This window comes from Tachypleus tridentatus, chromosome 13 (genome assembly GCF_004210375.1).
Source record: "Tachypleus tridentatus isolate NWPU-2018 chromosome 13, ASM421037v1, whole genome shotgun sequence".
Classification (NCBI taxonomy): domain Eukaryota; kingdom Metazoa; phylum Arthropoda; class Merostomata; order Xiphosura; family Limulidae; genus Tachypleus; species Tachypleus tridentatus.
The window spans coordinates 41,131,795-41,158,573 of record NC_134837.1 but is presented as its reverse complement, the minus strand read 5'-3'; the positions used below and the strand labels follow the sequence as shown (position 1 = coordinate 41,158,573).

The 26,779-nt window shown below is 34.0% G+C and overlaps 1 protein-coding gene and 1 long non-coding RNA gene across 4 annotated transcripts in view; one reads left to right on the top strand and one right to left on the bottom strand.

Annotated features, from left to right (window-relative positions):
• The window catches only part of LOC143237034 (protein dead ringer homolog), an 87,745-nt gene that overhangs the window by 37,445 nt on the left and 23,521 nt on the right, over positions 1 to 26,779 (bottom strand). For all 3 annotated transcript variants that reach the window (XM_076475870.1, XM_076475868.1, XM_076475869.1), the window contains exon 2: positions 6,363 to 6,435. In XM_076475870.1, the coding sequence (XP_076331985.1) occupies positions 6,363 to 6,435 (73 nt within the window). The remainder of the gene's footprint in view (positions 1 to 6,362; positions 6,436 to 26,779) is intronic.
• Positions 439 to 3,273, top strand: LOC143237035 (uncharacterized). The gene is made up of 2 exons (XR_013019840.1): positions 439 to 1,140; positions 2,744 to 3,273. It is a non-coding gene; the product is annotated as an uncharacterized LOC143237035 (long non-coding RNA).

Below are 26,779 nucleotides of genomic sequence, written 5' to 3'. Positions count from 1 at the left end.
ACGTACAGGCACGACCGTCTCTAGTTTTGAGCCGCTGGGCAATTAGTCATAGGCCCACACCATCTACATAGTTACTCTTAACTAAGCAGTGAAGTTAACTATCACTTTCATAATATGCCCAAAGCTAAAATGGGAAAAGATTTTAGCACCATGCATGGCGAAAGTTCGAACTTTGGATCTCTAGATCTGCAGCCTGGCACGCTTTACAGTGGGCCATGCCCAGCTCAAGAGAAATATCCCATATATATTTATTCGGTAACAATAATATGGAGGTTCGTTTCGCTGTGCCCAAGATACCTGCAATTACACAAAAATTATCTGTTTATAGTCTATAAATAATTAGCAAGTAAAGACTTTGTGTTAAAGTGTTTATTTTATTTTAACATATATTTCTGTATTCCAAGAATAATCAATCAAAAATTTTTTGCTAGTCCAGAGTCAACTCAAATCAAATGCCAATATTGAAAAGCAGACATGAATAAATTGTTTTAACATGTTCGTTCTAAAACTATTTTAATAACGGCAAGTGGCATAACGTTTTTATTACAAATGCTTAGCTGTAATTGAAAACAAACAAGTTTTATATCTCGTTTTAGAAAGTAATGGAATATATAAAAACAACATTAAACTTAATACCAATCCACGACTCATGCTCAAAGTAACTGTACATTTTCCCCTTTAAGGTAAGCCGTCCATGACAAGAAAATTATTAAGCGGAATCGGTAATTCCTGGATATGTTCTTCCAGATGTCATATTATTTAAAAAAACCGAGGCGGTACGTGTTAATTCACGACCTACGTCATGACTTTTTGATAGAAATCTCTTACTGTAACCCTTGCCTGCAGGTTCTCAGAATTTCGATCTGCTTACTACGTTGGATTGACGTGCGTAGACGGAAATGCCGAAATAAATATTACTAGGAATAACATTGTCAGCTTCTGCTCTTAAGTGGTTAACAGTTCCTAATTCCTCTGGCAGTCTTTGCCACCTCATTGCCGCACGTGCACTTATCAAGATGTTCATCTTGCACACGACATTTTACCCGCCAACTGACTCACCTTTCAAGTGTCTTCTCTAGGCAGCCCATCCGTAAAATGAAAATACTTATACAATCGCTTCCAATAGCAAATACCTGTCAGGTTAGTTCATTGTGCACCTATGTAACTGATAGCTACTAAAATTAATATCAGAATAACTATTGTTTTACGTATAATAATGTTAGTAATTGATAGAGATTACCATACACGAGACGGTCAATCCCACTGTTCGTTGGTAAAAGAGTAGTCCAAGAGTTGGCGGTGTGTGGTGATGAATAACTACCTTCCTACTAGTCTTACACTACTAAATTAGGGACGGCTAGCGCACATAGCCCTCGTGTAGCTTTGCGCGAAATTCAAAACAAACAAACAAACCATACACAAGTTTAATTTTGTTTGGACTACACACAAACACGCAAAAAATAATTCCTAGTGAAAAATAAACATTTTAAAATAATGATAATAAATTAAGGGTAGAAGGTCACTACATTATATATTACACTGTGGTAACAGAAAAGGTAAAGAAGTAGGTCATTAAACTTAGCATACATTATTTTCACAAAAGTTATGTCAAATTTACGGCAATTTGCGAGAAAAGGATGACGTAGGCATCTAAATACTATTATTTTCCCTACAACTTGAACCATAGTCTGAATATTAATTCTAAAACGTTTACAGTGGTATCTATAAAGATAGTATTATTTCTTTATTATTTAAATTTCTTGTTGTCATAAATCAAAAAAATATATTTATAAAAATAAGATTTATCAAATAAGAAATATATAACAGTGTATATAGATACACATACATGTGTCAGCGCGCGTACGTTGTGAACAATAGGGGATACAACATTAATTTTCTTTACTGATGACTGTTATCCAGTTTCTACGTGTATTATCATCTGTCTATTTATTAATGTCATTGGCCTACAGACCTATACCTATGGAATTCAAAAATATTTAGCTTCGATATCGAGTGAAACTAACACATTTTATTTTTCCAAAGCTAGTTTCTTAGTACCTGTCTTTCGCAGTTTTTATAAGTGTACTAGTTGAATTTTACGAATTATTAAAACTTAATATTGTAATACTTTGGATAAAAAGTATATTCAAAATAACAAGAATGTAAAAAAAAGTTTTGTTTGTTGAAATCTAAACAATTACCTCATTTTTTTCACGATTTTTTCTTAAAATTGTTCATGGTTAGTTTGTTTCATTTGTATTTTTGTACTGTCTTCATGAGACGGTAGAAATTTATGTAAGGCGATGTTAATACCCGAAGTAATGCAACAAGGATCTGGATGGAACACGAACTCTCTTCTATAAGATAAACTATTACACAAAGTTTAATTACCACCGTGTAAGCCACTAATGTTAAGTAAATTATTTGTCACTTATTTTTAGTATGACGTGGTTCACTTGGCGAAACTTCAAAATTGAAATAACATTTGTTTTTTTAACTTCTTTATCCGCTACCCTATTGTTTATGATCTGCTAGAATGACTTACATTTCTTAAAATTCTTATTTGTATTAGAACTTTAACTTGGCGTTTTTTCCTAATAAATTCTAAACTCTTTTTTTTTTTTTCAATCAGCTTTCTTGTTTTGGATTTTTTTTCAGTTCAGTCTCGTTAAATAGCAGAACATTTGTTTGTAAAATTTGAACATTTATTCTACTGTTTGTTTTTTCTTTTTTAAAATCACAGGTAGTTCGTTGGTCGGCGACAAAACGAGAAAATCCCTATTTCTTTTGTCCCCATACTTCTTTAAACGGGTTTAAGTTAATTACCCAAAACCTACCCAAACTATAGAAAAGCATCGGGGTGGAAGATTAGTGACGTACATTCTCCAATGAGAGAATCTGACATATAATTATTCCAGTTTTTCCGACGCGTATGATCCTCTGGTTCTGTGTTTTTTTTATTATCTTATTTTAAGTATTGTTGAATAAGTGTTGGATGACATTGGAGATTTTACTTCATTTTTAGTTTCCATCTGTACTTTAAAGACATTTCTTTAAAAAGCGATAAAAACATTTAATACTACGTTTCATTGCAGTTTATAAGTTTGTGTTAAAGCAATTTCGTAATAAAAGACCCACGGTTGTTATATATAATTTGAGAATAAACACGAACGTCTGTATGATTCTTACCTTATTTATAAACTCAAACCGTTCTTCTAATTTTGTCCTGTATGAATGTAAACCAGACTAAAAATTAAAATCGCTTATTTCTTACCGGAATCATTTTCTTCGATTTGATTTTTCAAGAAGCACTTCGTGCAGGAAGCACTCTTGTACTAGTGAAAAGTTTAATTCCAAAACTTTTTCTTCATATATTTCAAAAATCTTTTGGTAAACTTTGTCTCTTTATTAAACAACTTTACATTTTCCTTAATAATATGAGAAAGCCACCAAAACGGAAACTTTATTAGGAAATAATTGGACTCGATTCTGCATTTTACACACCATGTAGCCCAGCATGGCCAGGTGGTTAAGGCGTTCAACTCGTAATCTAAGGGTCACGGGTTTGAATCCCAGTCACACCAAACTTGCTCGCCCTTTCAGCTGTGGGGGCGTTATAATGTGACAGCCAATCCCTCTATTCGTTGGTAAAAGAGTAGTCCAAGAGTTAACGGTGAGTGGTGACGACTAGCTACCTTTCCTCTAGTCTTACACTGCTAAATTAGGGGGACGGCTGGCACAGATAGCCCTCGTGTAGCTTTGCGCGAAATTCAAAAAGAAATGAAACAAACATGTCATGTAGTTGATAGTCGTATAACAAATCATTTTTAAGAACCTTATTTTATAAGTAGTTTAGTTATTAACAGCTTGAGTATCATCACATAAAATATATACATATATAAGACGAGTTAATGGCTTTCAAATTCGCGTGGACGTTTTATTGGGTCATAATTGTACTATCGATTAAGATGTTTTACCACAGTAAATTCTTCAAAATATAATTAGGTTAAATAGTTTATGAAATAATTACTAAATTTAATTCTTTCTCATTTATAAAAAAAGATTTCGTGGAATTGGGGTGACCTTGCAGTTAACGTACCCGGACTGCGAATCCGAAGATTAAGAGTTCGCCTTCTGTTGTTACAAAAATGTTCCGCACTTTGGGGCCGTAGGTGTGCTACAAGAGTGACAGTTTTAACTGTGATAATTATAGTTCAAAATATTAGCATTTTCATTAGATAGTATAATTATCAAGTTAGAAACAACGAATGAATAAAGTTTGAGAAAAAAAAACCAAAACCGAAGGGGTCGACCGTACAGTTCCACTTACTATAAACAGAACCAACTAAAATACCGTAACTCTCAGTTTCCATGACATTTATTGTTAAGAGTAGAATATGATTTGGTTTGTTTTGGATTTCGCGCAAACCTACACGAGGGCTATCTGCGCTAGCTGTTCCTAATTTAACAATGTAAGACTAGAGGGAATGCAGCCAGCTAGTCATCACCACCCATCACCAACTCTTGGGCTACTCTTTTACCAAGGAATAGTGGGATTGACTGCAACATTATAACGTCCCCATGGCTAAGAGGGCGAGCATGTTTGGTGTGACGGGTATTCAAACCCGCGACCCTCGGATTACGAGTCGAGTACCTAAACCACCTGGTCATGCCGGGCCATAGGTAGAATATGACTGTAAGAACGGTCGCGGGCTTAAGTCCAGCTCAATCTTAATTTTTATTTGTTCTACAAAAAAGTCAACTTCATAATAAATTGTACTGCTCTTAAAATTTCCATAGTTATAAACGCTGAATGGTTTGGCATTGATTCGTTGAAAACTTGGCTAACCTAAGTTAAAAGTGTTAGATTTATTTTTTAAAGTGAAGCCTGCATGTTACATTTTCAGTTAATTTTTCACAAATACCAGTAACCCCCCAAAATAAAAAAACATTTTATGTAGTAAACCAAGATTCTATAATTTTAACAATATTTATCTTATTTGTAATAGCAACAATATTTATTTTTTAAACAAAATATGTTGAAATTATTTTATTGTACTTTTCAAAGGTGCTTTTATTGGGAGAAATGTTGGTCATAAAATTTTTTTAGACTCTTAACGTATGTTGATCTTTGTCGGAACTTAAATCGACTTGTTTTCATCACGGCGAACACACAATGTTACAAAAACACCATTATGTGAAAACTCTTCAATGTGCCATGAAGTTTCAACATCTCCCTCTTCTGACTACCACCACTAAAAGTATCTGAAGTAACTACATATTATTTAGTTTAAGGAGAATCAAAATTGACGAAAAACAATCATATATAGAAGCCTGAAATTACAGCTTTTATCAAAATAGCTTATCATAAAAAAAATTAGAATCCACACACACATGTACTACGAAAAAACACATAACTTAAAGAAGGTGACCATTATTTAGTAGTTTCGTTAAGTTCACATTACCGTACCACATAAAACTGTTTCGAAAAATTGAGGCTTTATCAAATATCGAACCAAGAGTTATTTTATCAGCTTTGATCCAGTTCTCCCAAGGATCCTTCTCATAAAATATTGCTTGTTTGGAAGTAAGCACACAACTATACAATGGGCTATCTGTGCTCTGCCCACCAAGGGTATCGAAACCCGATTTCTAGCGATGTTAGTCCGCAGCAATATCGCTGGGGGCCATAAAATATTACTCCAAAAACCTTAAGTATGAGATGACAATTATTATTAGAACTCAGCTGTAACAGATTATTTCTAAGGCTTTATGTTCGTCAAAAAATAATGAGTTGTTTATTGTTATATTACTAAAAAAGGTTACTTTAAGAGTTTCCAGTTGACTTATATAACATTTTTTTAGATAGTTTATTCATATGTCACGAAAGAATCACATTACGGCTCCAACTGTTAACTTGGGTAAATTTTCATGTCACAAAGTATCACATTAAGACTCAAACTGTTAACCTGGGTAAGTTTTTATGTCACGAAATTATCACATTAAAACTTAGGCTGTTAATCTGGGTAAGGTTTATAAAAGGATCACATTAAGACTCAAACTGTTAACCTGGGTAACTTTTCAAGTCACGAAAGTATCACATTTAAACTCCAAGCTGTTAATCTGGGTAAGTTTTATAAAAGGATCACTTTCTAAGTTTGAACGTTCTTACACATAATTTAGTGATCGGAATCAAAGAATTAGAAAACATGAATATTTGTGGCAATTTATGGGATAAGTTTATATTTTACCTTAAGCCTGATACTGAAAATATACGTACTGAGTCGTATCAGATGTTTGTTCGCGAAGACTCTTTAACGTCTTCTTTTTCTCACATTACGTATGAAACGTGCTAAACTTACCTCGTTTTGTCATAAACTGAAATAAATCGTCCAAAAATTCCTTCCTTTTGAGATCATTGCTTAGTTCGTAGAGCTGCAATGAAAAAGGAACACTTTAATAATGAAACAATTTAAAAACTATATGCAGAAAAAATCTTAATTGAAATCTGCACATAATTAACTCTTATAATATAAAAATTTATCAGATGGAACTCAAATAACGTGCAGCGATTATTTTTTTTTTTTACCTATTTGCACTGGGGTAAATCCATTCTTTTTCTGTTTATCGAGATATTTGTGAAACATTTGTTGTTTGCTAACAGTTTTATTTCTAGAATTACACGCTTTTAAAACCAAGCATAGTCTAAATTTTTTTAGTTTTGCAAGTACATGTTTTCAAGTTACATGATTTACCGTTTTTTTTGTAGGTGGGTGGGTTTGTGTATATATATAGATAGATATATCGGACTATGTTTAGTTTCAGTAATGCCCAGTACACGTTCCACAAGACATGTTTAGTTTAGTACGGTTACGAAAGAGGCTGACTCATTGTTCGAAGTAATCTTTAACTTGAGGAAGTGAAAATAATCCAGAATAAATGACGATCATATGAAAACACACGTTCAGTTTTATTAATAAAAACATTCGAGTTTAGCTATGTTAAAGGTCATCAATGAATACATAAACTCAAACAGAACTTATTACCGTGAGATACGTTTTTAAGTAAGAAATCAGTGCTTTAAGATCATTTTTCCTCACTGTATTGTAATGTAAAAATGAATAAGATAACAGAAAGGTTCGCGATCAATTATATTTAAATTTACTTTAAAATAAAAATGTAATAAATTCAATTCCTTAAAATTATAATAGCATTTATTGTATATAAGTTGTAATATAGATTAGTGTATGTAAATGCGAACCAAATACAAAACAGTTTGAGGAAGTTTTTGAGTTGGACGTTTCGAAATATATACAAGGAATGTGTCATTCATATCTGTATGTTATACCTTTGTCTATATGTGTTTACATATTCGTTTTGTGTTTTTTTTAATTTCGCGCAAAGCTACTCGAGGGCTATCTGCGCTAACCGTCCCTAATTTAGCAGTGTAAGACTAGAGGGAAGGCAGCTAGTCATTACCACCCACCGCCAACTCTTGGGCTACTCTTTTACCAACGAATAGTGGGATTGACCGTCACATTATAACGCCTCCACGGCTGAAAGGGCGAGCATGTTTAGTGCGACCTGAATTCGAACCCGCGACCCTCAGATTACGAGTCGCACGCCTTAACACACTTGGCCATGTCGGGCCGCTACTCGAGAGCTATCTGTGCTAGCCGTCCGTAATTTATTAGTGTTAGACTAGAGGAAAGGCAGGTAGTCATCACCACCCACCGACAACTCTTGGGCTACTATTTTACCAACGAATAGTGGGATTGACCGTCACATTATAACGCCTCCACGGCTGAAAGGGCAAGCATGTTTAGTGCGAGGGGGATTCGAACCCGCGACCCTCAGATTACGAGTCGAGTTCCTTAATCACCTGGCCATGCCGGGCCTAAAATTAAAGTAAACGTGTTTGTGTTTGTGTGTGTGTGTGTGTGTGTGAAATGAGGTTAAGTATATATTTAAAGTTATTAAATCATTAATTATAAATATTGAAATTGAGATCATAAGAATTGTTTGAACAAAAACGCAAGATCGAAGTAACGTAATTTATCAATAAACTTACTAAGACAGGAGAAATATAACTTTTCTATTAGCAGAGAAGAGATTCCTTTTTTCTCGAGAAATCACAACAAAAACAGCAACGAGACCTTATCATTCCATCGATGTATGTTTGTCAAAAATAAAACAGGAATTCGAAATTTCTTCAGTTATAAGTTAAGCCTGGAGCCACTGTCTGCCAAGTACACAATCGCCCCACAGCAGGAGGGCTGCGGTGTAGATGGAACATGAACTTACCCATCTGTAAGTTGAACAGGGAGCTTTAATTAATTGATTCTTTCTCTATGGTATTTAACTGTTAAACGCTATGGTATGTTAGGTATAACGTGATTTGTATTGATAATCTGAAAAGAGCAGAGATAGATGTGCTGGGTGAAGAAGGTGGAAAGAAGAGTGAACAAAAAACCTAACCAATTCACTTTCTGTCGAAATCAAGCGGGCGTGTTTGTGGGTATTACAATCATGATTTAAGCAACCTGATGCTATGTAGAGTAAATGGCCAAGTAACCTGCTGCCCTTTTCCTATTCTGTCCTACGTGTTTTCTCATCCAGCTCGACGAAGACCTCAACAAAAGCCTCCTAACATGCTGTCACTGGGAAGATTAATCACATCCGTAAGAGAAGCTGAACCGCACTACTATTTTGGCCGCCAAGACCTCGAAGGTGGACCTTCAACTTCAAATGGTTGAAGAGTGCTGAACAGAGGGCGCCTAGTAGCTAAATAGGTGGAACAGAAACCGGAATGAAGTGTTGGTTTGTTGACTTTGCACGTTTACCACAGCGATATTCTTGTTGTTTTGTTTACAATATTTACAGAGCATTTCAATCATATAATCGTTTATATTTATGAGATATAAAGCACAAAGTCGTTTGAAGTATTTTAAATGAATACATCCATGCTAACAGGGACAAAAAAAACATGTACCATAAAAAATGTCATGACGTAATATAAAACCTCAGCACTTTCGGTAGGTGGATCTGGAACCTTTTTAATTTCGTTCACAGGCAGAGGTGATCTCGAATAAACAGATCACCGAAGCGCTAGAAAAGCACTTTGTATCTGTATAGAATACTTATCGTAATCTAGGTAATATCTAACACTGCTTTGTTTGTTTGTTTGTTTTAATTTCACGCAAAGCTACACTAGGGCTATCGGCACTAACCATCTCTAATTTAGCAGTGTAAGACTAGGGGGAAGACAACTAGTCATCACCACCCCTCGCCAACTCTTGGTTCTACTCTTTTACCAATTAATAGTGGGATTGACCGTCACGTTAGAACGCCCCACGGGTGAAAGGGCGAGCATGTATGGTGTGACGGGGATATGAAACCCGTGACCCTCAGATAAGGAGTCAAGAGCCCTAACCATCTGGTCATGCTGGCCTCTTCTCAAGGAAAAATAAAAACGAATATGGGGATCTCGGTAATTTCACGAATAAGCAGAATTTAATAACCGGACCGACTAACAGCTTTATTTCATTAGTTAAGACTGAATTTAAAAGTTAAACACATATCTTGAATAATTTCTTTGCTTCTGAAGCTCTAATACTAGAAAATTAGTTCTTGAAGTGTTCTTTGTACATGCCTTGTGTTCTATTGATGGTATTTCACACATCACTGAATGTAAATGCGAGAATAGCAAAGTCAGTTCAAGAGCTCATCTACTGATAAGCATGTAACAATAATAGGTACAATCCTTGAGAAAACAACCACTATTCTGACAGTTAAATGAGAATCTATACGCATTCAGTAGTTAAACTGTTGACCTGACATCACTGGAATTATACCATGAGAAACCACAATGAAACAATGACCAATAACTATTCACTAATGAACCAGTTGCAAAAAAAAAGAAGTACAAAAGACTTTGAAGACGCCCGAAGAAGACTAGGCGATGACGTAGTTGTCAAAGTATTTAAAAAGCAGTTTACATTCTGTACGCACTTTCTTCAGGTCAATTTCCAGTAAGTGACTTTTGTATTTATTTAAAGATCCGGTTACAAAATTAAAGAAATACAATAGATATTAATTATACAAAATATAATGCGTGATTTGCTTTCATTGTTCGTAACCGAAACCTCTCGTACCGAATGTACTTTCTGTTGTTGTTTTCCAAGAGCTTTATAACAGCTCTTGTCAGCTCGAAATTGACGACTACAAAAGTATAATTTAATAGTAGAATGTGTTACCGTTTGCTCGGGTGTTTCTCTATCTTGGGTATGACAGTTCACTTTTAGAGCTAGTCGAATGTCAAGGTCAAACAACTATTCTTAGAATCGAACTAGAGGCGCATTCTTAAAGAGTGCTATATCCTCAATGTTAAGTAAAAAGTAATATATCTACATTGTGTGTGTTGTAAGTTTAGCACTATCTGAAACCGTAACTCAATATAAAGGGATCTCGTCAAACCTACCTAATGACATATTTTTGTCCTTAAGGCTCTCAACTTTCTTGAAATTCGGTGAACGTGGGAAGTCGATTGGTTAGTAAGATCTATTGTTTTATAAAGTCTGAAAATATTTTCCTAACAATACATCGAAATAAACAAACATCTTTCACACAATAGCTGCTATAACAGTAAGACCTCCAACAAACAAACATCATACAAAAATAAACGTGCGAAAGGCTTGTGTTAGAAAATCAACAAGGTTTCGTACGATAAAAACAACAATTTAAAAAAAAATGTGGAAAGATTACGTCATCACATACAAATGTGCATAACATGGGTATGAATTTTACTAATATGATGCTGTCAACATTCGTCTCAGCATTAAATAAAGTACTGAAGAACACCTAACTTTCATTTTTTTTTACGAAAGTTACCTAAATGATAAAAATAGCACAGTATGTTTAACTCTCGATACAATTAGGTATTCAATAATTATAAAAAAATTAAGTTGTGACAATAGCAATTATGCACGCATTTGGTTGTTATGATAAAATAATTATTTTCTACTTTAGAAAGGAAGTGAGGGCGTAAAAAGAAGAAATAACACAGTGGCGTAGGAAACGGGGGACTGCCCCCTAACGTTTTAATTCGTCTTAGTAAAAATGCATCAAATTACTCTCAAGAAAAGCAGAATAATTCATAAAATCTAATCCAGAACTCAAGAGCTTCAAGGGCCCTAAGGCGAGCCCTGAACCTCGTCCATAATGGGTGCGCCTGTGGCTCATATTCCCTCGTTTTGCTCGGTCATATAAGTCTTTGCCCTCCCATTCTTATAACGGTGTTCAATAATACTGTGATACAAAACTGACTGGGAGGAAATATTGTATTACAACGAAAAAATGCATTGTCCTTTACTTTGTTAAGTAAAACTCACAATTAGAGGCATTTTAAAGAGTTCCTATAATGGAGATGTAAGTCGAAAGCATTTAACGAAAACAACTGTAAAGAAAGAAAATAACAATTCAGAGAATGTGCTATTAAATGAACCGAATAAAAAGGCTCACGAAATATTACATCATACAGAAAGTATCTAAACTTACAACATTATAATTCGATTCCCAGAGATATCCCGATAACAGACGTCAAATTATGTGGCTTTGCGCTAAAAACCAATAATAACATCTCACAGAGAGACAGTATCAGTTATCCTCATGTTAAATTTGTGACAAAGGTGTAACAAAACGAAAAAAGTTATTGCAGTGCATAAATGTTCGAAAAACAATGAACTAGAACTACAATGAACTAGAAAATAGTTTCCAAAAAAAACAAAATATTTTATCAATTATGAAGACATTCTCTTCAAAATGAGCTACTCCATAATTTAGAAATAACAATTACATGCCGAATTAATATATCAGCCTAACCAGTGGTATTTACTGTGATAAAACAAAAACTCTTATTAAAATGCATTGGCCCATCAGTTAGGTCCCCTAGCTGTTATTATGAGCATTTTCGACCGTAATCCTAATAATATCTAACAAGTTTTAACTAACTTAAAGATTATAGTTAGTCTTGAATTCAGATACAAAGTTAATAATAGTCGATGTACAAAAATGCCACAACGATACCTTTACTTTGTTTGTGGATTTGTGATTGTCGAACAATAAACAACATCCGTTGAAGAAGATAATTGTTTAATAAAACAGACACAATGGCTTGAGTCATTGTACCCATTAATTATCGGTTTATAGGGAGTTTTTTTGTTTGTTAAAGCTAACAATGTGTGTGTGTTTTTCTTATAGCAAAGCCACATCGGGCTATCTGCTGAGCCCACCGAGGGGAATCGAACCCCTAATTTTATCGTTGTAAATCTGTAAACCTACCGCTGTACTTGCAGGGGACAAGCTAACACTCTAAAGTAATCCTTATAAGTATATGAAATATATAAGGAATATATATGGTTACAGCTTTATTTATTTATTTAGTAAGGAGGCAAGTATGTATTAAACATTTTAATCAATGCTTTCCTAAAACCAACGTTAAATGAAGAATAGCATATAACTAAGAATCGAAGCTATAATTCTGATGCAAGAACAGACACCTCATCTTTAACAAATTGTGCTTTTCAGTGATAATTTTTTTTTTCAAATACACGAATAATAACTTTAATCGTTGGTAAAGTTGTAGGTTAATGAAGCTAGTTATTTTTAATATCATTTTATATTTTGATTAGCTGCGACATGCAGAACATTTGCAGTAGTTTTTATGTCCTTCGCTTAAATTTTCCTTATTCTATCATTTTCTCACTCGTCGTTTAAGCTATGCTTTCTTAAAGGCATCGTATGTTAGGTCGATCAATTATGGTCTATTTTGAAAACAGAACACACAAAAACTTACACAATCTGACAAACGTACTCAGGTAGACTTAACTTTAAGAAAATTACACGTAAAGTAAACAACAATGTAAAGTAATGGTATTATTAATAATGTATATAGTATTTAAGGATTACGAGCAATCAGTGCAGGACATGGTTTTAAGAGTTGAAACAAAGAAACTCACAAAAAGCCTTGAATAAAACCAGAAAAAAAGTAGCTAAAAGACATTTATAGCAGTCTATGAAGCGAACCAAAACTAAATTATTGCAAAGTAAAGTAAACGTAAAGTTGTAATGAAGGTAAACTTAGCTGATTATACAGAAACGTTTGAATGTGTATTCACAAAGTAATAAGCAATGGTTTTGAACTAATTGCACATGCATACTTTAGACCTAAATAAGTCGAGAAAGTCCATATAAATTATATCAAGTATAATGTTCATTTCTTTTATTTGGAAAATTACACGCGGGTTAAGTGTTACTTGTGTGAAATACTTTGTAACTAAAAACTAAAGTTGAAACTGAAGCCAGTTGTCACATGATGACAATGCCATCGTGCCATCGTTGGATTGACTAAGCAGAAAATGGGTAAGGTGATTCTGAATTGAAAAGCCAATGTGCAATCCTATTTATTTTACACACTCCTTTCTAATGATATGAGATTTGTGGCGTTTGATCAAGAAATTTCATATTTCCGGACAGACAAACACAAGCGTATTGTTCATGTAGATGGTACCAAGTGAGACATACACGTTTCCTAACAACTGTTTTTATTTTATTTTAAACTGAACCTCTAATTCTTTAAGTATCTAAAGTATTTTCAAAATGCGAGTTAATTGAGTCAATTGTATAACACGCAATCAGAATCCTTATACCATCAATACTCTTATGTTGTAACAAGACTAGACAGTCACCAATTATTAAGCAAGAAACATTGCTTACAAACTTAGCCTCTATTCTTGTGGCATCTTTATAATTATTCTAAATATACAGATGAAAGAATTTAAAGGTTGTAGGTTTTAGTTGTGGAGTCTTGAAGGTGTTATTTCTCAAAACGGCTTTCACAAGCTGCTCTTAAACACATAATGTGGCTTAAAATAAAATTGAATGATATTTGGCATGAGGCCCATAGATACAGAAGTGATGCTGAAAGATTAAGTGCTGAACTCCATTATACGTGCCTGCTGACTTGGTTCAAGTCCATTCATCAAACAAAAACGAAGACATCCCTAAAAAATCTCCACTCACGAATTATTTTAGGAAAAACTGCATTTCTTCGTAAAGATAGCTTTTGGTAAACGTGTTTCTTTCTAAACACAGATTTATTTTAGAAGGTATCCAGGATAAGCTTGAAATAAAGATTTCAGTTATTTTCTGTTCGTTTTTGTTCTTTACTTGCTGGAACAAAATATTTAGCACGACTTAAACTGTGCATATGAGCTCAAGACGTCTTCATTATGAAAGACAGAAAGACACAAATGAAGATTTATTATCGTTAATTGCATGTGAACAATCGACAACAGGTAGTGACCGTGTACATTATGTTCCTAATTATGATACTTTAGTGCATCATTAACATAAAAATAAAATTAATTGAGTGTTTCGGTCGTGACTCCAAATACGATTGTAACAAGAGATGGTCAGCGAAATGGCCACTTCAGTTTTGATAGCCATCCAGTGAACATTTGCAAGAAATGGTAATTGTACACAGTCCATTATCACGAAACAAGAGCATTATGACAGACCATGGGTATTCTCCAATTATGAACGTAGTTTTACGAGCAAATTCGGTCTGTCTAAGAAACTAGCATCATCATCTGAGAAAGTAAAGTTATAATAATTTTTTGGGGTTCGAACAACTACTTCCCAGAGTTATTGGTTGAGGCAATAAAGCACGGTTGAGGGAAAGGATACTACTACGCTATAAGTAGTTTTGCCGGCTTTTTTTCACTGTATATTTATTCTTGTGAATAATGTAAGAGTTGGAACCTTTTATGCTTCGTTAGTGAGCTGGGTTATTATTCTATTCTAAAAATAACTTAATGCTCTCTTCTGAGGCAGAGAAGGGCATTTGATACCCTTAAAATCCATTTATTCAGTTTCTTCAGATTAACTAGCAAGATCTTTCTCGTTTCGAATAAAACATTACATCTTTCTCGGGATATTATATTTTGACTTTTTTTTTCTTACTGTCAAAAGGCTTATACCAAGAAAGCAAATATACAACTAACTTAGCATTAGAAGTTTCTTTGAATTTGCTTTGAATGACACAGAGAGTAATGTTTTACTAGCTTAAAAAACCCACAAGATATTTATGTGTAAATCAAAACAAGTTAATGAAATTCTATTCAAAAAGAGTGTTCATAAGACTATGCGCGAGCTGAATACGTTATTTCGTCATTCGCTCACATAGAAAATACACGACAATCAGTTTCTCTTAGAGTAAATATTTAAAAATGCACCTTGCATTTTGATTCATTAGTGTTGTTTATTATCACAAATAGAATGTTTTTGATCGTGTTTAGCATTGTGTATGTAGCTGATAACACGCCAACACGGTACACATCTCATTATATTTGATAAAGGCTTTTTGTTTCTCATCATTGATTTGTCAAGACAGATACCAGTGTTAACTGTTCTGTAGTTCAACTTGAGTTCCATATTGTTATGTTCACCAACTAAACCTATTGTACGAGACAACTCTCAGCTTATCCTATCACGAAGAAGAGAATCAACCTAATTTAATTTAAGAAATAAATACACCACTCTTACTTATGGTGCCTTTCAATAATGAGAAATACAAGGAATGCAGACGGAATAGAAACAGCGGTTAGCCAAGGATTCGAGACAAAACTGCTGAGTACACAAAGTAATTCATTACCGCGGTACCTCCGACAGTTAACTATTGACCATTAGATTGATGGCCCGAGATCGAATAGATTACCGACTCATTAATCACAATGTGGCGGCCTAGAGCGGCAAATACTGTGGAATCAGGTGTGGTTTGGCTGCTTGTTTCACGGTTTGGATAGGTTACAACTCGAAGTGATTTAGTTTTGAGAGGGAGATATTTCGTTCTTTAATTAACCTCTGAGTCGTCGTACTTTCGAGATCATTTTCTACCAAGAATAATCCAGAAATGATTATTTTCTGTTATACGTGACAAATTTTGAATAAGAAATACTACAGTTATGCTTGTTAAATTTTACGTTAAGACTTCAAAAGCAGAAACATTATATGTTACGAATTAATAAAGTAAACATTCATCTGTCATCGTGTTGATTAACCTCTGTATAATTTGTAAATCATTCACGTTTAGCAATCAGGAATCCGTTTTGTAGTAAAAGACGAGCAGTCTTTCTTTATTTTCGGTTATCAATAATGAGAAACTTACTTGTTTTGAAAAAATATAAAAATGTTAAAGTGGTCGATGAAACTTCAGTGACTTATATTAAACCAAAATACTTACTTATCTCTCTTATGATGCAACAAATAAGAAGTAAATTTTTTTTACAAAATAAATATTATATCTAGCTCAATTGTTTTGTTTTGAACTTGGCGCAAACCTACACGAGGGCTATCTGCGCTAGCCGTCCCTAATTTTTCAGTGCAAGACTAGAGGGAAGGCAGATAGTCACGGCTACCGACTGCCAACTCTTAAGCTATTCTTTTTACCAACGCATAGTGGGATTGACCGTAACATTATAACGCCCACACGGCTGAACGAGCAAACATGTTTGGTGTGACGGGGATGCAAACCCGCGACCCTCGGATGACGAATCGAGTGCCTTAACCACCTGGCCATGCCGGGCGCTCTTGCTTAATAAAAGCTATACTGCATACTTAGGCCTAGTTTATTTTTTCTTTCTTACGTAATACATATTAAAAGTAACAAAATGTTGTTAAAATCACTTAACATTCCAAAAATGACACCCATGTGTTCATTATTCAGAATATTGTAGAATCTTGCATTCATTGTGTTTGACAGTATGAAACGGTTTCCACATGAAGCTTTACTTAAAGCAGTATAAATAACGTTACGTTATTTAGAAGCAGTAGTTGATACTGTACATTTATAAATGTGTTACAACGAAATTTAAATTATATTCCTAATCCAAACCGACACAGACTCATCTCCAACACAGAAAGATTCACAAAAATATCTCTTAGAAATAAATATCTTTTTCTCGCCCTGGATGGTCTGACAAAAATTGGTACAGTTCATATCTAGTTATCAGGCAGTCGGAATACAACAAGTTATTACGAGGTATATCTTTTCCTTCAAATGGTATTTCTCTCTTTTTTACTTTGAGGAAATTAAGTGATTATAATTATTTATTCATTCAAAAGTAGCACATAATCATTATGCAAGGTTGCAAGTTATTGCTATAGAAATGCCAGCTTAATAACAACGCCCACATTAATAAAGTGGTTGTAGGTGTTAAATCATTAAGCACATTCTAGAAACTTATACAAGCTTACTTAGCCATAAATATTACTACCTTCACTAATCTCAATACAGAGCAATTCATTTTATGTACTTTATGTTTCTCTCTTTGGTACTTTATGTTTCTCTATTTAGTACTTTATGTTTCTCTATTTAGTATTTTATGTTTCTCTCTTTGGTATTTTATGTTTCTCTCTTTGGTACTTTATGTTTCTCTATTTAGTACTTTATGTTTCTCTCTTTGGTACTTTATGTTTCTCTATTTAGTACTTTATGTTTCTCCATTTAGTACTTTATGTTTCTCTATTTAGTACTTTATGTTTCTCCATTTAGTACTTCATGTTTCTCTATTTAGTACTTTATGTTTCTCTATTTAGTACTTCATGTTTCTCGTCTACACTATCTAAAGACATTATGTGTACTCGCTCTTTCTTATTCACAGGTTTATAACTTCACAATGTTTCAAAATAAAAGACAATTGGCTTGTTGTGTAGTTATTTAGCATAACCTAGACATTCAAGTAAGAAAATACAACGGAACTTAGCAAAGTTAACAAATCAAGGTTCCCGATCGTTCTTATAAATTTTCATATATTTACAGTACTATAAGCACATGCTCTGCTTTCATCCTAATTTGTTTAGATTTCATTACTGAAAACGATACACAGATAGTAAGAAACAAAGTTTAGAGACATAGAATTTGAAATACCATTATAATTAACATTTTTATTGTTTTTTATTTTTTCTCGTAGTAGTACTAAACTTGTCATAAAGTTAATTACTGCCCATTTAGTCAGTTTTCTGTATTAATCCTTACCAGATCTGTTTTCACTTTCTAATCTTCTGGTTTTCGTAATTTGTTTTTTTATTCATAGTATGAATATTACAATGTGGTTAATTTCTTATTTCTTTGATGATCTAAGTTCCATTAGATATATTTGTCTAATTCAAAGCTAAAGATAAATTGGGATTTCTCTCAGTTGGTCTGAAAAGGACTTTAATGGCATTGAGCTTAATTTGCTTTGACGTTGAACAAAAGGACTCGGAACGGCCTACAAGGAACAAGGTTTGGTTGAAATACCATTAAAATTGTTTTTATTAGAAACCCATATTGTAATAGCTAAGAATAAAGAGTTTTAAAATAATGCAGATTACAAAGCGCTATTTCAAACTAGAGCCCCTCAGTGACACAGTGGTACATCTGCGGACTTATACAGCTAGAAACCGGATTTCGATACCCGTGGTGGGCAGAACACAGACAGCCCTTTGTGTAGCTTTATGCTTACTATCCAACAAAACAAACTAGGGTAAGTTTTCAACAAGCTGCAACATTAAAAAACAGCATTAACTCTTTCATAACAGATGCACGAATAATCATAGCGTTTTAAAACTTTATTAAAAATACATAAACATATGAGTATAAGCGATATGCTACAAAGGTCTTCGATAATCTTAAATCTTAAGATAGAAACTGGTAGTGTTAAAACCGTCGGAATATTGGCTTGTTACTTGTGTCTAAATAATAGAATGATAACCGAATTTAACTGAGTTCAAATAGCTAAAGAGAGTAGGAAAACATATATCTACTTCACTTGAATAAAATAACCGATACACGATTCACTTAAAAAACAACAACATTATTTACAGAAATCTGTTGATTCCATACAAGCTATTTATAAAAGACAAATAAATACCACTACAGAATTAAATTATTTCACGTTGTGTTAATACAACACGCCAACACAGTTCATTACCCAGAAATACGAAGTACGGCTATTTAAATTTTGTATGTAAAACTTAAATAGTCTTTTGCTTCTGAAACGAGTATTGATTACTAATGGTGATAAATTTACCAATTATTATACAACATTTTCAGAAAATTCAGTAAGTCTTTATTTGTCCAATAGCAAAAGAAGTTAATGAGAAAAGGATAATTATCAAAGACAAACGTGCCATACATACATAGGGTTTTAAATAAGTAATAGAAACAGAGACACTGCCAACGTATAATTAAAACTAAAGTAAGTGCAATGAAATACATTTCAAACAACTGGTTTCTTTATAAAGTTAACGTACAAAGGGCAGTTTAGAACAACTCTGCATTTTCCATTGCAATGAAAAGCAGGGTGAGAATTTTACTTCACGCTTTCTTTATCTTTGTCGATAACATACCATAAATACAGAGGGTCATAGAGAAGTGTAGTTATTTTAAAAGAGACTCCTAGCACAGGAGAGAAATAAAGAGTGGGAAATGCGTGATAAAGAAGTTAGATGGATTGTAGTTAAAATAATATACATCAGAAACTTTTAGTATTTCTTGGATTATTCAATATCAACTGAAACTGTTCATGAGGTGGTGTCATAGCTTTTCTGCAGCACAGATTCCATGAAAGCTCACACTCGCTTCAGAAAGTCAGTTCCAAACTGGTTTCTTTTAAAATTGAATTCAATGAAAAATAGTGTATTTATTCCACTTTTGAAAATACGGTAAGAAAGATAAAAATTGCAACTGAAATTTGAATTTCATTTAATATATAGCACTACAATACTTTTCTATAATTTCGTCCTCCCGTGGGATAACAGTAAGTATGCGGATTTGCAACGCTAAAATTCGAGGTTAGATTCTCCGCGATAGACACAAAACAAAAATTCACACTCTAATACTTCAATTTTTCTTTGAAAAGGCAAAAAAAAAGATGTATAATTACATTTGTAATAGAAAACCATTAAACATTATAACAGTTTGTTGGCTTTTATTTTTCTAATTATAAAAAAAAGAAACGTATTTTCGCTCATCTTTAGTACCTTAACAAGTCACGTGATTTTCGGAATTTATTTCTATCATACACGCGTCGATTAAACTTTAGCATGTAATAATTATGATAATTTATATCCTATCTGAACACGTGTTTGGCTGATTACTGCTCCATATTTTTAAAATCACATTTCACTATGTCAAATGGCATCGTATATTATGGACTTAGCAGATCTGAATAAGGATAATACATCTCCAAATGGTAATAAGGTTTGTCTTGCTTGTTGAGTTAATACTTTTTGTAATACAACGATTATTTAATCAGTCTGTAAAATAACTCCTTATGAAGTATAAATTAAATGTGTATTATTTATTTATGCCGGCACATTTCTTCGTTTTGATCAATTGCCTTTTTTTTTTTAGCGCCCAGCATGGCCAAGCGTGTTAAGGCGTTTGACTACCGACTCCTCGTAATCCGAGGGTCGCGGGTTCGAATTCCGGTCGCACCAAACATGTTCGCCCTCCCAGCCGTGGGAGCGTTATACTGTGACGGTCAATCCCACTATTCGTTGATAAAAGAGTAGCCCAAGAGTTGGCGGTTGGTGGTGATGACTAGCTGCCTTCCCTCTGGTCTTACACTGCTAAATTAGGGACGGTTAGCGCAGATAGCCCTCGTGTAGCTTTGCGCGAAATTGAAAAACAAACAACAGCTTTTTTTTATTTCCCTTCTTATCCATCAATTAGTATAATCGTTCACAGTAATTCCTAATATCCCAAAATATCTGGGATCATGCCTTAAGAATTTGGTATATTTACAATACGAGACTTCATCCCTCTCCGAAAAAAAAAATTGACATGATTTCTGTAGATTTTATCTTGTCGGTTTACTCTTGGCAAACGTCCCTCTTGGATGAAACAAAAAAGTGAATTAAAAAAAAGGCCTAGAAAATGTTCCAACGTTTCACTTGATATTAAAGATGCAAGTCATTTGCAACAAACACTAATTTCAATATTTGCAAATTTAAGTCAATTATGATATTATTTTTATCATTATTTGCTTGTAATCTTGCACTATATGAATATAACTCTTCCAAGAAAACATTCAGACCTTTAAAAATCTTATTTTTATAAAGTTCTGAAAATTAAAAAAAGGCTTAAAAGAAAGAAACTGTATTCGAGAGCTTGGCATACGTTACCTATACACAAACTTGAAACTTGGATCAATTTTTGGAAGCTTGGCATACCTTTTAGCATACCAAGTTTTACAGCTATAGCATTTGGAAAGGAGTTTGTCACATATAACCACTTTCAGCAGAATCGTTGGAAAGGCTCTGGCACACTTCCTTTAGGCAAAAATGTGTTCGAAACATAAAATTATTAAGTTTGACATGAAACATTGCGCCTACTATTACCAAATAGTCATTAACTTGTGCACGTGTAAAAATGTGTAAGGATGACAATATCAGTATTTTATCAATGAACAATATTTTAATCCTAAAATTATTGTAGATTTATATATATATATATCTGTACTGTCAAGTATTTGTAGAGGAAAATAAGGTAGATATTATCTTTACGTCGTCAAACATAAATACGACGTGTATATTAAAACTAAAATATTTGAAATGTCGTTTGTTTGAATTTAGCACAAAGCTACATGATGGACTATCTGTGCTTCGGCCTCCACGGGTATCGAAACCCGGTTTCTAGCGGTGTGAATCCGTAGTCGTACCGCTGTGCCACTGGGAGACATTTGAACGGAGAATTTTATCTGATTATTAACTACATTCATGTACACTTAAGCACGAGCTCAAGACACCTTATGAACTACATAATAAATTTTAAACCTAAAATAACGAGAAAAAATAAAATTTAACACACTTAATTTACTTTCATGTTTGAAAGCAAACGCACGTTTAATTTATGTATAAGATATTAATCCTAAAGCATTGGCAGAAAGCTTGAAAAATTCCACTTCGGTTCTAAATTTAAAATTGAAAGGTGAGCCTGAGGCGTCCAAGTAGAGTTTTATCAGAAAATACGAATAGCACGCTACACCTAGAAATAGTTCATCGATCTCTTTGTGTATGTTTGCAAATTTCAAAATACAGTTGTGTTTAATAATATAACACATTGAATTTTCTCTTTTGTCTTCTTCTGAAGTAAGAGCAATATCCACCTCACAAGGGTTTGTACCGAAGAGGGCGCGGCATGGCCAAACGTGTTAAGGCGTGCGACTCGTAATCTGAGGGTCGCGGGTTTGCATCCCTGTCGCGCCAAACATGCTCGCCCTTTCAGCCGTGGGGGCGTTATAATGTGACGGCCAATCCCACTATTCGTTAATAAAAGAGTAGCCCAAGAGTTGGCGGTGGGTGGTGATGACAAGTTGCATTCCCTATAGTCTTACACTGCTAAATTAGGGACGGCTAGCACAGATAGCCCTCGAGTAGCTTTGTGCGAAATTAAAAAACAAACAAAAAAATTGTACCGAAGAACCTGAGCGACTCACACATGATGCAACAACAGTTAAAAATTAACCTGAGTGACTCACACATGATGCAACAACAGTTAAAAATGAGGTCTTGATTCTTGGACGCAAACTACCATCATACCTTAATATTTGTAAATTAAAGTTAATATTAGGTATATTATATACAGCCAAGATCACTATTATGTCTTTCGTATCTCATCCGGCTTGATGAGTTTTGGTATGATCTGAATGACTTCGTCAGCATTGAATATACTAAATGTAGTGAAGTTGACATGTCATAACAATCTTTGATTTCACTCAAAGGGTTTTTCGAAAAAAACAGACCACACCTAGCCCAATAAACTTAATTAACATTTACTACTTATGTATTTGTTAGCAATTTTATTAGGCCTACGTTAATGATATAATCTATGGACTTTACACTAATTATTAAGTATTTGTGTTTGCCAACATGACCAATGATTTGTTTTAACTTCACCACTGAAGAAGGCTTCAGTATAGAGATTGAAACGTTATTTGTTTCTTAACTCTACGCAGACGCAGTCCTCAATAGGTTCAACACCAATACATGATTATTAAAATTCTTTATCAAATGATATATTTCATTGTTGTTATAGTCCACTGTAGCATACTTACCGCAATGTTAGATGTAACCTTAACACTGACTAATTTGATTATTATAGTTTCTACATCATTGGTAAAAATTATTTATCTCCCGTAAAGCTATTTCCAAAATCGACTGCGAGATCCAAGTGCTTTTCATCTAAGAGTATTAAATAAATTTTCTTTACGGTGTATAAGTACTTTCCAACGTACTGCATAGCTTCAATGATATTATTACAAGTCCTTATTGCATACTTGAATGAATGTTAATCCGCAAGACGTGAAAAGAAAAACTTGAATAAATGATGATAAAAAATACTTTAAAACCTCTAAAGGAAAACATTGGTATATTTTGTGCGACGTTTCGAGCACACGCCCTTCGTCAAGCAGTAAAGCTAGTGTTACAACTGTTTGGTTTGAATTTGGCAAAAAGCTACATGAGGGCTGTCTACACCAGCCGTCTCTAATTTAGCAATGTAAGGATAGAGGGAAGGCAGCTAGTCATCACCACCCACCGCCAACTCTTGAACTACTCTTTATAACATTATAACGTCTTTAAGGCTGAAATGACGAGCAGGTTCGCTGTGACGGGGATTCGAGCCTGCGACCCACAGATTATGAGTCGAGCGCCTTAACCACCTGGTCATGCAAGACCATGTTACAACGGAATTAGGTTCAGAAGTAACGATTAAAAGGTAAAATGATACAAATGTTCTGATTATACACGTTAAGGAATGAAAATGGTGGCAAAATTACTGATAAAAACATTGTTGAACTTACTTCGTAAATATTATTAAAATTAGTAAGAATATGGAAAAAAGAAGTAATTAGAAAAACTAAAATTATAGTAAAAATATAAACATAGGAGAATAATAAACATAAATTTCAAAAATAATGAAATACTAGCCTAGTAAAATAAAATGAAAATTCAGGGATTTACAATGGTAAAATTATGGGTTTGATTCTCCTCAGTGAACGCAGCAGATAGCCCGATGTAAGTTCCTGTAAGAAAAACACACACCCTTCTGGTATAAACGAAAGATTTCTTTTGAAATAATTATTAAACTACGTTCACGTTTTCGATAATTACATTTCACTAAACTTTAGACGCGTTTACCTTACCTCTTACTAGCCATATTTAAGATAAAGTCTTTTCTTTTCCAAAATCATTTTGCTGGATTATTATTCCATTTTACTAGGTTATTATTTTATTACTTTGTGAATTTGTTGGTTTATATTTCTAAGTCTAATTTTAGCTGTTTTAACTCCCCCCCCCTCAGTGGCACAGCGGTATGGTATGTCTGAGGACTCACACTGTTAAAAACCGGGTTTCGATATCCGTGGTGGGCAGAGCACAGATAGCCCATTGTGTACCTTTACGCGGTAAGATTATATACCATTGTTTATTGCAACGTACTGCAATGATTAGTATAGTGTCTTCATTGGCATTGTTATAATAATTATGAAGAGTAACAAAGGCCACCTTTTCGGATTACAACTGAAAAGCGGTTAAAAACAGTAATTTATCAACACATTTCGATAATTTCCGGTTTAATATATACTGGTGGGGGTGAAAGAGGGCTAATGGGGAATTTTCAGGTAATAAAGGCGTTTTCTGGACTATTAAAAAGAACCGCTTAACTTCAGACAACTTTCTGGTATGCTAGTAAAACTACCTGGTTGACAGCTTAATTTTAAAAGCGAGAGAACAGTATATTTTTGACGTCCTTGAGAAATTGTTTGTAACTTTTAAAGGCCATTCCTAGAATACTTTTCTGCACCTGTAAAATGAATTTGAATAAACTTTAAAATAAAATAAAGACTTTTTTGTCACGTAAACCAGTTATACGGAGATTCCAAAGAAATAAATTAGATACTGTAAACATTACCAAGCTGAAAAGTATAATCTAACCTAAATAAAAGTCAGTGTGTGTCTTACGTCATCCTTGATTTCGTGAAACAGGAGTCATAAAAGTCACATTCCATTATTCATATAGTAGAGATATGTGAATAATTTAATAAAATAAACAAACCTATTTGATCAGGAGATGCTAAAAAATAAATAAATATTTCCAATTCTGTTTTATATACATTTCATTTTATACTCTCGGTACAGAGACAACAATATTAAGTTATACTTTAGTTGCCGAGCAACATTATATAAAAGTCATTGTTGGAAAGTAGTGTTAATAAATACACACAACCTCCTACACACGTCTTAGAAGTTGTTAAGCTGACAGATTTTTACCAATAATTATTCTACGAATACGCAACAGATTCATTTCAATAATGATCTTAATTTTTTAAAATTTCATTGGCTCATAAAGGAATTTACCGACGTTTGACCGCATCGACTAAACTTTTCGGTTCCTTTGTTGGGCAAGCTTGATTTCACAAATTTTACCTATTTCAGATAACTATGAAACGTGAAGTCGGGATGGGAGGCACCGGCATGGCCAAGTGTGTTAAGGCGTTCGACTCGCAATCCGAGGGTCACGGGTTCGAATCCAGGTCGCACCAAACATGTTCGCCCTCCCAGCCGTGGGGGCGTTATATGTCACGACCAATCCCACTATTCGTTGGTAAAAGAGTAGCCCAAAAGTTGGCGGTGGGTGGTGATGACTAGCTGCCTTCCCTCTAGTCTTACACTACTAAATTAGGGACGGCTAGCGCAGATAGCCCTCGAGTAACTTTGCGCGTAATTCAAAAAACAAATAGGAATGGGGTTGGGAATAGTAATAGTTGTCCCGTCATGTCTGACTACACTAGTTATAAATAACGTAGTAACACAAATAATATTGATAGGAGGTTCATTGATTAAGATGATACTGCTAAATATGTGAAGTATACATATATCATGTAAAAATTATTAAATCACTACTGTAGTCTACTAAGAATGTAAATATAGCCGCTAGGAGTTTGTAGAGCCATGAAGGAAACTCTTAATATCATGAACCTTGAACAGTAAGTTTTTTTTTCGCGTAAAGCTACAACAATGAGCTATCTAATTCATGCCCACAATGGGAGTCAATCTCAGGATTTTAAGATCGAAAGTCCATTAAAGTTACTTGCTGACCGAGAGGGGTGTGGGTGGATGGAAAGAGTAATGTAAATGGTATCATTATAACAAATGTGCAACTTAATATAAATATTTTACAGACGTATGATATCTCTTCAGGCAGTTTTGAAGAAAAAAATATTGAATGGACACGGAACAAGTTGTAATCCAACAAAAAGTAAACGAGTGTACCAACTGCAGGTGGGAAGTAATTCATTTCATTCTTCGGTCTTTCGCTTTTGCAAAGTTTCCAGGGAAATGTACACTGTAATATAATAAATATGCACGTGAAAACAGTCTAAGACTAACGTGAAAAATAATACAACACTTGTTTATTTTGTCACGGAATTCACAACATGCTCTGCAGTGTTAAAGTACTCGCTGCTCAACCTTAAATCAACATTTCAGAGAACCAATACGTGATGGTGAGCCCTTCTTTGACGTCTCTGACATTCTCCTGAACAAGGCATTCATATTACCCAGCATCCTCAGTCAAGAAATACTTTTTGTCAATAAGTACATACGCTCAAGTATGTACTGATGTACTGTTCGTTTTGCTTTGTTTAAAAACAAACGTGCACGATGGATTATCTGC